The following is a 12,783-nucleotide window of genomic DNA, read 5'->3' as shown; positions in this document are numbered from 1 at the left end:
TGTTTGTTTAATAATTTTGAAACATCATGAAAGACAACACTAAACACACAACAATAATGAAATCTTTCAGAAGTTCCACAGGTTTGAGATCTATACAGTCTACAAACCCATTTAAACCAATCTTTTAGACATCCAAACATAAATAAAGCATTCGAAACTGAAATTTCTTAGTGGGTCTTTCAAACATTTTCATAGCATTTAAATGGTGCAAGTTTACTCTTTCTTCCTATTACTAACAACATGCTAATTTTCAAAATGCTCCAGTAAGTTAGGCATTTTTGCACAATCTTCGAAATTTCAGTGAGAACTTGTCTAACAAACAAAAGTGACAATAATTAGAACATAATAAAGTCAGGCTGAGATGGATTAAGCTGTTTAGAACTGGTAGATATGAAAAGAAATCCATTGGTCAAAATAACAGCATTATTTATATTTACCTTGAGGTAAGAAAGACGAAAAAGCCACAATCAAAAATCTTGGGGATATTTAAAAATCTGTTAGGAAGCTTAGCTGTAAGATTTAGTCAGGTATCCTTTTTGAATGTGTGCCTTAGAAATCACATTTTCTGACAGAAACAATCAAAAAGATTGATAACACTTCCTATCCAAGGGGTAATCTGCTACATATTTTAACTAATAATTTAAATCAACAGGCATACAGAACAGACTCACCGAAGGGACATCCAATATCATTTCTTCTACAGCTTGTAAGTCTAGGCCTACCCTGGCACTGAGAACTTCAAATATATATTTATATGAAGCATTAACTTTTGCTCTTCGATTTTCTCTTGCTTTTTCGTATTGAATCTAAAACATTAAACAAGACTTTCAAGCCAAAAATACAAAAAGTAATCACAACAACGACCTTCTACTTAACTTGCAACTAATGCTGAAATCTATTGTCTTGTATTTATGGCTGCAAAATGCCCTAATCTTTAAAAATACCTAAATTTTCAGAGGCTAACAGAAGAACAAATTGGTAAGTATTATTATAAGATGCAAAGTTAAATCTGAGGATATGTCAAGGAAAACCAAACATTAAGAATAGCAGAGTTAGATTTCAAGATTTTAATGTGACATTAACTGGTTTCCTTGTTCACAATCAAAATTTCAGTTTACTAAATTAGTACAGAAAGGTTAAAACATCCATTTAAAATAAAGAATTTAGGGTGGATAAATATTTGCAGGAATTAAACTGAGTACAGCTTTGCTTCAATGTAAATTATTTAGTTAATATCTCCTGCTTCCAACCTCTGTTACTTTAAAATTTTAAAATATTACAAACATGGAAAAAAAAGACTCATTTTCCGCTAGAAATAATTTAGTAAAAGAACTGAGTCTAAACAAAAATAAAACAAATAAATAAAAAATTTAAACTAATAATTAATATAAATTGAATTTAATAATCTCATGAAAGAACCAGAAACTTATAACCTTTCTTGCTTTGAAACTTTGCACACTTGGAACTCCACTAGGGCGGTAAAACTTGGACAAACTTTGACTTCCAAAAGAACGAGACCCTTGTGAAGAGGAAAGGCTCGCTATTCGTTGAGCAGGTTGAGAAGATCTGGATACATCTTCTCCAGTGGCTGAACCTTTTTTAGCATTTTTTGGTACTCCTGCCATTCTAAAATCTGAAATTTGAAAAGAGAAGATTAGGTTTATAACAATCCAGACATTTCAAGTCTATCTTTTCCAGAAGACAGGAGCATCACAAAACTATCTTTCCAGGTATATAATTGTAATAGCCTCATCAAGTCCTCTTCCAGTTGTTAGAATGCCAGACATTTATATACGTTTTTATGATGGGTTACAATTGTCAAGATAAAGATTGTGACATTTTTTAAAGACTATTTTTCAAACACATGCATTTTGTGGAGTGAATGCCTCTCTATATTACAAATATGTTTTAAAATATAAATAATTTCAGTGCATATCTGATTGCTGAAAAGTAGAAATTATTTCAAATACAAATTACTTATTTAAATTTTGGTTTCTAAAATATATACCCAAATTCAGCAACTGAGTTTACAAAAAAATGCACATACACAGGAATTGCTAATCTGCTCAGTGTACCATTATAATAAGGATCAAGACAACTATCAAGAATTCCTTAGCAGTTCATATGAGGCCTAGGGGCAGCCTACCACTGCTGTAAAATTGTTATATACTCTCTTAGATACTATTACCTGATTTGGGAAATAAAAAATCAAAGGTGAGGCTGACATAAAAGCAACATCTGGTAGTACAACGCTAGCTCCTTCTTTTTACCTATGTAAAAGGTGACAAATTTGCAATGCTCTATGGTTTTAGGCATGCAATCACCTGCTAAACATTCCACCAAGGAAACCAAGAAACAAATTTAGGAAAACCACCAAAAAAAAAAAAAAAAGATTAAATTTAAATTAATTACATTTATTTCTTTTTCTTCATGTTTCTATGACTGGCCTGGTCATCTACAAAGTTAGCAATGGTACTTTCCTCCTTGATTATTCCACTCAAGTGGAATAGGTTGGATGCTAATTTCTTTGCCTTTTAACTGGTTCACTTTTAGCTAATACTTTCACCTAAAGCACAAGATGAGAGAGGTGGGGTTCTCGCAGCTTTCTTTAAAAAAACCCCTAAGATTGCATTGTATCCTGGCATCGTCCTTGGTCCTCCAAAATCTATACTCAACATACCTGGTGGCTCAGGTGAGATTCTTACACTTTTCAAAAATCTGTATGAGCTCCATCTGCCCCCCTCTCCCAGCTGGAATAAAACCCACGGTTTTATGTCAAAAACTCCTTTCCTTCTCACCAGGATGCTCCAAACCTTCTCTAAAGGACCAGTTCATTCATGGAAAATAGGTCTGGCTTCCAGCATGCATCATCTTAGGAGAGCTGAAGGAGGAAAAAAGATAGGGAAGAAGTGGAAGATTCCCGATCACTAAACATTGGGAATACAGCCTTTCGGCTCTTTTCTGAAAATTTGAGCTGCCTTAGCCTGCACTTCAGCTTTGGCAGAGAGATGCAGGCGAAGATCCTCACCGACCTGGCTAGAGCTGTGTCTCCCCACAGGTGGGCAGCGTGGCGCGGTCCCCCGACAGCGCAGCGCCCATGGACGCTCCCCTCGCCTGACGGAGCGGGTGGTCCAGCGCCCGCCGTGGGCAGACTCCTCCCGGTTCGGCGGAGAGGCCGGGGCTGGGGCCGGGGCCGGTAACCCGTAACCGCTGCGGGGCGGGCTCGGGGCGGCGGCTCCAACGCCCGTCCAGGAGCCGCGGGCGCGGGGCTCAGAGCGTCGAGTGGCCCCGCGTACGGCTGGGCAAAATTCGACACCTCCCCCCCCCCCCAAATTCGAACCGTCATTCTACCGTAAAGATCTCGTGTACCTGGGAACCTCTTGCCCGGGCGGTTGGCGTGGTTAAATGTGCCTATGGAAGTTACTTGAGTAACTCAGACTGAGTTCTGCGCTGCAAAAGTGCTTTGCTCTCGATTATAAAACGTGTGGAGTTTTAATTCTTTTTTTTCCATACAATGTATTCAATCCTGGTTTTCATTCTGCATTTTTGAGAGGAATATTATCCTTCATTCTTAGGCCTGAAATTATATTTCTATGCTAAAGGACAGTGTGTAACTCCAGAGGGTGAAGAGACGACTGAAAGGAGGCCTACCACTGTGCATAAATATCTAAGGGCCAGGGTGGAGGGGTGGGAGGGGAGTGCCAAGAGGATGTTTCTAGGCTCTCCCTGTGGTGCCAAGCAATAGGATAAGGGATAAAAGGCAGAAAGTGATGGACAGGAAGTTCCTCCTGAATATGAGGAAGTTCTTAATGTGAGGGTGACTGAACCCTGGAACAGATTGCCCAGAGATTGTGGAGTGTCTCTCACTGGAGATATTCAAAAACCATCTGGACACAATCCGTGTACTCTGGAATAACACTGCGTGACAGGGAGATTGGAACAGCTCCACTGTGGTCCCTTCCAATCTGCCCAGTTCTATGATTCTTTGACAAATGCTACTTGAAATCTTTTCTTAGCACCTGGAGGCAAAAGCAGAAATCAACCTCTGTCAATTCTAAACCAAGGCTGCCATGAGGATGATAACAAGGCAAGACCAGGATTCCCAAACAGCCCAACACTGCCAAGACTTACAAAAGCAGCACCGTTCCAGTAGAGCGGGGTTATCAGTAGTGTCTACTCTGGTACTGGTGTGGTACCCTCGGCCTCCCACTGGCAGCTGGAGGGATGCATCGTCAGCAGTTGACAGGGAGGTCACCATAGGGGATCCTCACTTTCATGACATGCTTCAGCTAAGTAATGCCACGGTCAGGGAAGCTCCTTCCCTTTGGTCCTTATGTTGTCCTGAACAAGGGCTCGTTACCTGTGCAGCATCAATTCATATACTGAGGCAAGATATTTCTATTTCTTATTCTAGTTTTATCCAAGTAGAGAGCTGGGTGGTAACGCACAAAGTGCTGGCTCCCCAGTAATCAAAACTGGTATTTATAAATTCCAACAAACAAAGGCATCAGCATTCATTGGTTACAAATTACATAACTTTGCTATTAATTAGTGCTCAATCCCGCAATTGCTAGTTATATCTCTCACTTCTAATGATAGTCCATAGGTGCAATTCTTCCTTCCATTTGAATCTTGGGTCTGTTTTGAATAGGTGGTCAATGAGTCAGTGGTCATGATTGCCAATTGCTGGGATTACCTTTTTCCCACTTACTGCTCAGTTTTGCTGACTTCACTCTTGGTGGCTCTCGTCCAGAGAGCCTATTCATTTTTGGATTGCCTTCTCTTTTCCTTAAAACAGAAGATAGCCAAGCAGATGACACTCACAATGTAGTTGCTTAACCATAACTGTGCAGATATAGCTACTGACTAACAGAAAAAAAAAAAAATTGAAAAGATTGATTCAGAGCTTGAGGGGCTCGCTATGCATCAGGGATGAACTGGCAGACCTCGATCTGATCCCACACTTTCGCAGCGCTACTCAAGCATCCTTGCGAGGGAGAGGCCCGGCCGCTGCTGGGGTGGGATGGGGCGGGGCGCAGCGCCGACTTCCCGCCTCCTCCTCTCCTTCCTCCTCCTGCTCTCCACCCTTCTCTGCCAACATGGCAGCCCCCGCGGAACTCAGCGGGCTGACGGACGAGGCAGCCTACGACGCCTGCTCGGAGCCGGATGCTAGCACTAAGGTGGGGTGGGTGGGGGTGACGGGCGCGCCCCGGGGCTGGGGTTCCTGCTCCTTCCTGGTCCCCTCACGGTGCCTCACAGGGCGGACGTGCGGGGCATAGGGACAGGCATGGGGCCGGGCCAGGTCCCGGCAGGGCAGCAAAGTGTTTCCGGGCACGACTGTCAGGCAGCCCGGCGGGTTTCGGGGTCGTGGCGAGGGGTGGGCGGGCTGAGCCGGGTCCGGCCACTCCCAGTGAACCCCTGAGCCCCCCGGGGCACACTCGGCCGGGCCTGCGCCTGTCCTGGCTCTGAGCGAGCGCTCCGGGGCGCTTTAGCGCTCCCGGGAGGCACAAAAAACCCTGTCAAAACGCCCCAAACTTTTTCACCTTTTATTAGAAGAACATTGTAATTGATTTTTTTTTTCCCCATTACCTCTGTCAATTGTTCTGCCACTCACTTTTTATCCACTTGGTTGTTCACAAGGCTGTTGGCATATAGTTACTATGGGGCTTAAAGAAAATATCCTTACAGAGTTGCAGGCTGGTTTGGCTGCCAAGATACAGTCAAGCTTGACAGAAGCTCAATACTTGTGCCATGAAGTAATAATGAGCTCAGGAATCTAGGAGGCTCAATATTAAATATTCATGTGTCTGTTGCGCTTGTGTGTGAAGTTGGCTATGTATGTTACAGCCTCATAAAAGAGTAATAAATGTAAGGATATCCTTTTTTGATAATACATATTGAATGATGCCACTCATGCGTTTTATTTGTTTTAAATACTACATTACAAAGATATTTATTTAACAAATTTGTACTTGTAGAATCAGGACAAAGGGTTTTATTTACACTTAATGTAGTTCTCTTTGTTACTTCTCAACCTGCTAGTTTTACATTCTTTACTAACTGGCATCTTTGTTAATACCCTTAATTCAATTCTGGCTGATGTATAAAGAATAAACCTTTTTTTCCCTCAGGATTTCATGTTTCAGCAGACAATGTTAAGAGTAAAGGATCCTAAGAAGTCATTGGATTTCTATACAAGGGTACTTGGAATGACGTGAGTAGAATTTGTATGCCACGTTAAGTTTGGGCTTTTCTCCTGTTCTTCTGAAAATAATTGTATTTTTGGATGTAATTATACTAAGTGGTCTAACGACATAAATAATGCTGGCCCATCAGCTGATGCTCAGTTGAGCAATCTGGCAGTAAGCTGCAGATGCCTGAGCTCAAATGAACTAATATTTGCCTTGACTAGAAATTATCTTTTTTCTTAAATAGGTCATTAATTATCAGTACAACTTGCTTATTTCCTCCTCACTGAGCCTGCAGCTAACTGGTTACTTACTTTTATGACTCTGCTTATAATAAGGAGTCATTGTTAAAAATCTTGAAATTAATTTTTCTGCTAGTTCTCAGAGGTGGCTTATGATTACCTTCAATCACATGAGAACAAGGCAATAAAGGGTGAAGATAAGGTCTAAGCTCAGTCTTTTGGAGGAGGCTTTTGGGAGGCAGCTGCTCTGCAGTAGCCAAACACATTCATGCTGTGGCTTTTTGTGCATTCGTGGCATTTGAGTTATTTCAAAACAAAAGCATCTTGAGATGTGTTCAGACTAAAGTAAAATAAATTACTTCCACTGTAGTGAAAATGTGTGAAAATAAAAATTAAATTTCTTGTAAAAAAAGAAATTAGATTATTTTGCATGCCTGCTTGTTCCAGTTAAATGTCCTACATAAAAACATATGTCTCATGTATTTTTAATTGATTTAATTGTCACATCTGAAAGGGATTTTGTCATTATAGCTAGCTATTGAAATTGTAACTGTACTTCATCTAAAGGTATGTTTGCTGTGTTCTCAAACTTTGGTGCCAGTGAGCTCTCCAGAATGAGTAAGATTCAAAGTAGATCTTTTTATTCCTTGGTGAAATTTTAAATTGGTTAAAGATTTTCATGTGAAAATGCAGTCAAGTATCAGTGTGAAAACTTGAAGATGCAAGCCTTTGTACTGACTTTTCTATTCAGTTACTGGTAATTTGGTGTCTAAACATCCAATTTTTTTAAATTTTGTAGGTTTGTAATGTGTTCTGGAGTGTTTTTATTTGATATTTTAAAATGTAGCTATTTCAAGGTATGGATTATAGAAAAGCAAAAATTAATGGAAATAATTCTTCCATAGGGGAAGCATCTTGGTTTATTGCAAGCTACCTGACTACCCTTTTAACTTACTATTTCAAAATAATTGTTGCCATTTAGACTGCTTCAAAAATTTGACTTTCCTACTATGAAGTTCTCACTCTATTTCCTGGGGTATGAAGATAAAAACAATATCCCAAAAGAGAAAGCTGAGAGAACACCTTGGACCTTCTCTAGAAAAGCTACACTTGAACTGACACAGTAAGTGTTTATGTAAAGAGAGATGACACTTAGCTAACAGTGATTAACAAGTATTGGATAAGTGTAAACTCCATTAATTGAATTAAAAATTTAATTATTACTGTGGATACATCTTCACTGTCATACATCCTTAAAATATATCTGAGATCGTATACTTGGAAAGGTTAATCTTCCTCTTTCAGAGCTGTTTCAAACTGCTAGGTGAACATTTATAGGAAACAGTACTTGCTGTATTTTATATGCATGCCATCTGGGTAAGTAACTTAGGGAAACCCAACGTGGCTAGACCTTTATTTGGCTCCCCAAAGCATCCTAATAATGGGTAGCTGTTGCTTTTGAAATCTAATCTAAAGGGGTATTAAGTCAAAATACATGCTTCCTGTAAACAGGACAATTCAGTAATGCGGCTAATCATTATAATTGTGCAGAAACAATCTCCCAAATGCTGTCTTAGTTAACTCCAGGGCTTGCTACCCTCACTTGTTTTTCCTCAGGGATGATAGATACACTGACTTGTGCAGCAAAATCTTTCTAATCTCACTGAGACAGGAGTGTTTCTGACACATTCAAATGTAAACCATAAATAATAGTGAAGGAAGGTGAACATGACTGGATTAGCCCCAACACTGTCCTTGGAGACCATGACTGGGGAAGATCTTTGTGTTTAATGAATGCAGCCAACAGCTGAAATATTCTGGTTTTTTAGGAGAATCAACTTACCTTCCCCCAAAGAAACTGAACATTTAGTATTTGTTAATTTTAATGCTTTTCTTCAATATGTAATAATTCTTCTTACAGCAACTGGGGCACTGAAAATGATGACAATCAGTCTTATCACAATGGCAATTCAGATCCCCGAGGATTTGGTAGGTCTTTAGTCTTGTGTTTATAGTTTCTAAGCTTTGAAATAAAATGTACTAACTCTTGGAAAGAAGGGAACTTGCCTTTTGCCCTTTATCTCTCTTCTTTCAACATGTATACTGTGAGAGATGATGAAAATAAATGAACCAATGTGTTTCAGAATAATGAGCCGTAGTTAAGCTCTTTATCAAGAATCTAATACTTTGGCGAGCAAACACATGCTAATTGTAACAACTGAGTGAAGAACATCAGTTGTGCCTGTGTATTAGATTATCATGGTGTTACAACTGATTTAATTTTGGATTTCTGCTGTATAATCCATTAGTTACTGATTTTAAGGTACAGGAACAATTCTTTTTTTCTGTAGCACTGAGGATATTATTTATGTGGCTTGATTTGATACTCTGAGTGCTTGTAAGGTCACTGCTGTGAAATAAGTTTCACACTCAGTCCAGCCACTTAACATTTAAAGCTCCTGAACTGATTTGTAAGCTCAGTCCTTGTGTCGCACTAGTGTCAGTCTCTGCAAAAAACAGCATTAACAATAAACTGCATGTGCTGTTAAACAGCAAATACAACAAAATCCTGTTATGGAGCTGTGCTTCAAGGAAGAAAGTTCCAACATAACAGTTTGATTGAAAATCTTGGTTTTTTCTATAGAAAGTTCTTGTCTAAACAGCATAAGATACTTCAACTCGAACTTTTTTATTTAAAAGGCATTATCAAAAGACAACTCTTTGAAGAAGAGTAATGTTAATACCCAAAATGCTCTTGTTTCTGGAATGTTTTCTTAAATATAGTCATAGCTTATGTGAACTACAGCATGAAATACTAAACAAACTTTTTTCACAGAACCCTCATCAATGCTTAAAATGGACTTCACTCTTTTTACCTTCTTGCACAGGACACATTGGAATTGCTGTTCCTGATGTCTATAAAGCTTGTAAGAGGCTTGAAGAGCTGGGAGTGAAATTTGTGAAGAAACCAGATGATGGTAAGTCTTGATCAGAAATGCAAGTAATTTTTTTTTCCTTGGTTTTAATATCACCTGTCTAGGAGATCTTCCTGGAAAGCTGTGTAATGTGTTCCTAGGAATTGCTACTGCTTAGAGGTTTCTAGAACCAGTTACCCCTGCACCCCCTTATAGAGTGGGCAAACTAGCAATAGATCCATCCCTAACAATAATTCATCAGTCTGCTATGTGCCTTCTGTAAGCAGCCTGACCTTCAGTAAAATTCACATTCTCTGTTGATGTCATAGTTTACATGTCATGTATGCGTGTCTGCCTAGAGGTGTTACAGAATTTACTGTAAATTGGATCAAATTCACATGGCACATCTGCATGGTTCTTGTCTTAGGAAAATAAGTCAGAAAACATAATAGTTCCCACCCATTTAAACTGAGTCATTCTTGACTTTTCTGGCTATTTTCATGTAAATCCACCTAACACCTACTATACAACCTACTAGTTACTGTATTTTTAACTATTCTGTTCAGCTTTGGTAGGAATAGCCCCATTAGTCTGTATGACAATTGACTTGCATAATGTATAGCACAAATGTCTAGAGAGTATATAAGCAAAGAATGACTATGTGAAAATATCCCAAAATGCAGAAGTGGTGAGAAGTCTTGCATTTTTCAGTTGGATTCTCTTTCATAAAAAGAAATCTCTCATGAGATTTTTAGGACTGATGCATTCAAAAACAGACATGTAATACTAGTAATTGGAAAGAGATTTTAACTGATTTTCATCTTATTCACTGTGTTCTCAGCTGAAGCAAAATAAGAAATGTAGCTGAAAATTTAACTTGATTCTTTGAATTAAGAATAGATCTTGGTATTTCTAGCATTTTAGAGTTTCTGAGCCTTTTTTAATTTGCCCATTTGTTAAACCCTGAGAGGCTTGAAATGAGAGTTGTTGACTTAGAGCTGTGCAGTAGTAGGAATGAAAGTACATAGAAGAACAAGCTTAGACTATAAATGGAGGGAATCACAAAAAACCCCCTCCTGAAACAGACAAGGGGCAGGGGCAGAGCAAAAGCTCTTCTTTAAAATTCAGAAACAAAATTCATGCAGCAAATTCCAAGGAGGAGAAGGAAGCTTTGGGCTTCACATTGTTTGCAGAGCAGGCTGGGAGATCATGCATGGGGTTTATTTTCCTACCTTACTGATCAAACATCTGTTTTCTCAGTTGTTTTTGTGACTAGAATATATTAAGAGCTAGGCTGGTTCTGTTACAGTAAATAACTTAATGGAGCAACTATAACTACAAGTATGTGGTTAACACTGTATAGGTAGCATGTTAAGCTGTGCTGTCCTGATCTACTGTTGAAACAAACTCTTGGGGATCCTGATTTAATGGGTAATATCTTTTCCAACAGTAACATTTATAACAATCATGTCCTGCATTTCTCTGCTTAATGAAGTGATGCAGAAGTGTACTGTAAACCATGGCGGTGTAAAAATGTTAGGGTAAAATTTCAGTGTAGACTCAGGAATGATGGAAGATGAACAGAGCAGAGAAACACAGAATTTTATACCATCAAAGCTAGTTCAAGAAAATATATCAAAACATCCCTAGAGCACAAAAATATTTTTCTGAATTTTGAGAACGAACATTTACAGGGGCACATGCAAGATACGTAGTCAACAAAAGATGGAATTCCGAAGGGACTTTTTAACTACAGCTTTATTGAGAGTGGGATTGACAGTTTTGCATACAAAGACCTTATGCTGATTAAAAACTAATCTGGATGTTTCTAGAATTATCCATCTGAATTTGAACTAATTCTAATGCAAAAGGAAAAATATTTGTCAAAGTAGTTATATTTGACGTTTAGAACCACTCATATTGTCTTAATTTTATCTTTTTTTTTTATTTTATTTTTTTTTTCTAATAGGTAAAATGAAAGGACTTGCATTTGTTCAGGATCCTGATGGCTACTGGATTGAAATTTTGAATCCTAACCACATGGTGACTCTCACTTAGTTCTACTGAAGTGTATTATCTAAGAGAGGCCCACTTTCAGATTCCTGGTGAAAATCTGTAACAGTGTTTGTGAAATCTGGTTAATAGAGAGCAATCAGTCACGTTCAGAGTCTCCTCCAAAACTATCCCCTGGGACCTCACTTGGATTCCTCTTTTCTTGTCCTGTGATGCCACTGCAAATTGTTTCCACTTAGTAAAACTCAATCGTTTTGTGGAAGAGCCCTTAAACAGATTCTCCTCTTGAACATTCATTATGTTACTATTTCAATGAACAGTGTCAAAAGGTATGTGACCAGAAACTCACTGCATCTCAGACTGATTAGATTTAAACTAACAACAACAAATCCTGTGTTACAACTGATGATCATCAACGAGGAGGTGAAAAGAAACTTCAGTGTATTTTTTTATGAAGTCAAAAGGTCCTGAGGACTTCATGTCCTATGTTCTATACTAGAAAATAAAATGTCTGGATAATTTTGACTGGAGTAGCAGCATGCTTACAAAAGTCATAATCTTTCTTAGATTATTCCAGGCAAAACTCTTTTAAGGAGCAGCCCTCAACAATCTTGCAAAAGGAAATTTTATAGAGGCAATAAATCTGTACAGCAGAAAGAATTCAGTCTTTCAGCTCATCTTCTGACTGCTGATTGAGAGCCAAGAGAAGAGGTCTCATGGCTGCTAACTCACAGTGACCCTTGTCGCTTTCAGCACTAGAAAGAACTTGCTCATAATTTTTGTTTCAGTAGAAGCCTAGGGCTATATTTAACTTAAATGCCCTGTATATTCTGCCTTAGAAAATTAATGAAAAGGAGTATCTGAAGCAACATTTTACTACTACTAGAGATCTAATCTGCCCACATAAAAAAAAGTGATGGTATGTACCTGCAAGCAGCAGGAAAACATGTAGCATTTCCATGTGTTACATAGATTACTTGATTTTATGCAGTTTCTCATGTTGTAAACAGTGCAAATGATAAGTTTTGAAATCCCTTTTTTCTTCCAACAAGGAAAGAAAAATCCTCTGCCTTGTCTTACTCTGGTTTGATTAGCACCTAACTTTTTCAGTTATGTGGCTGTCAAATAATGTGTAGCGTAACCAAAGGCTAACAAATAGTGTAATGGCATTGCAGTTCACTTCTCAATAAAGCATTGTTGAAAACTACAAAAAAATTTAAAGCACGATGACCTGTTGCTTTGTTGCTCATTGTTGAATTCTAGATGACTGAAAGGCTTGCTGTTTTGCTTTGAGGATTCTGTTTTGGATCATTGTACTCAGAAGTGCAATTTCCAATGGTCCTTTCCTGTGGACTCTTCATAGACCTCACTGGTACACCTCTCGTCTGTCTCCTGGACAGTCTTGGGAACCCAATGGCTGGGTGC

General features: G+C 38.7%; 2 protein-coding genes across 2 annotated transcripts in view; one reads left to right on the top strand and one right to left on the bottom strand.

Annotated features, from left to right (window-relative positions):
- The window catches only part of DNAH8 (dynein axonemal heavy chain 8), a 125,471-nt gene extending 123,846 nt beyond the window's left edge, over window positions 1–1,625 (bottom strand). The window contains 2 exon segments of the mRNA XM_058835725.1: window positions 672–806; window positions 1,434–1,625. Coding sequence (XP_058691708.1) covers window positions 672–806; window positions 1,434–1,625 — 327 coding nt within the window.
- Window positions 1,626–5,028: 3,403 nt separating this feature from the next.
- Window positions 5,029–12,585, top strand: GLO1 (glyoxalase I). The gene is made up of 6 exons (XM_058836175.1): window positions 5,029–5,180; window positions 6,132–6,214; window positions 7,413–7,553; window positions 8,352–8,419; window positions 9,319–9,408; window positions 11,315–12,585. The coding sequence occupies exons 1-6, from the start codon at window positions 5,100–5,102 to the stop codon at window positions 11,401–11,403; spliced, it is 552 nt and encodes a 183-aa protein (XP_058692158.1). The 5' UTR covers window positions 5,029–5,099; the 3' UTR covers window positions 11,404–12,585.
- The last annotated feature ends 198 nt before the right edge of the window (window positions 12,586–12,783 follow it).

Source organism: Poecile atricapillus, chromosome 3 (genome assembly GCF_030490865.1).
Source record: "Poecile atricapillus isolate bPoeAtr1 chromosome 3, bPoeAtr1.hap1, whole genome shotgun sequence".
Taxonomy (NCBI): Eukaryota; Metazoa; Chordata; class Aves; order Passeriformes; family Paridae; genus Poecile; species Poecile atricapillus.
The sequence above is the reverse complement of the archived record's forward strand: the minus strand, read 5'-3'. Positions and strand labels throughout refer to the sequence as shown.

Coding starts and splice junctions, on each gene's coding strand:
- GLO1 (XM_058836175.1), top strand. CDS start 5,100: ATGGCAGCCCCCGCGGAACTCAGCGGGCTGACGGACGAGGCAGCCTAC. Junction 5,181..6,131: donor AGCCGGATGCTAGCACTAAG/GTGGGGTGGGTG, acceptor TTTTTCCCTCAG/GATTTCATGTTTCAGCAGAC. Junction 9,409..11,314: donor TGTGAAGAAACCAGATGATG/GTAAGTCTTGAT, acceptor TTTTTCTAATAG/GTAAAATGAAAGGACTTGCA.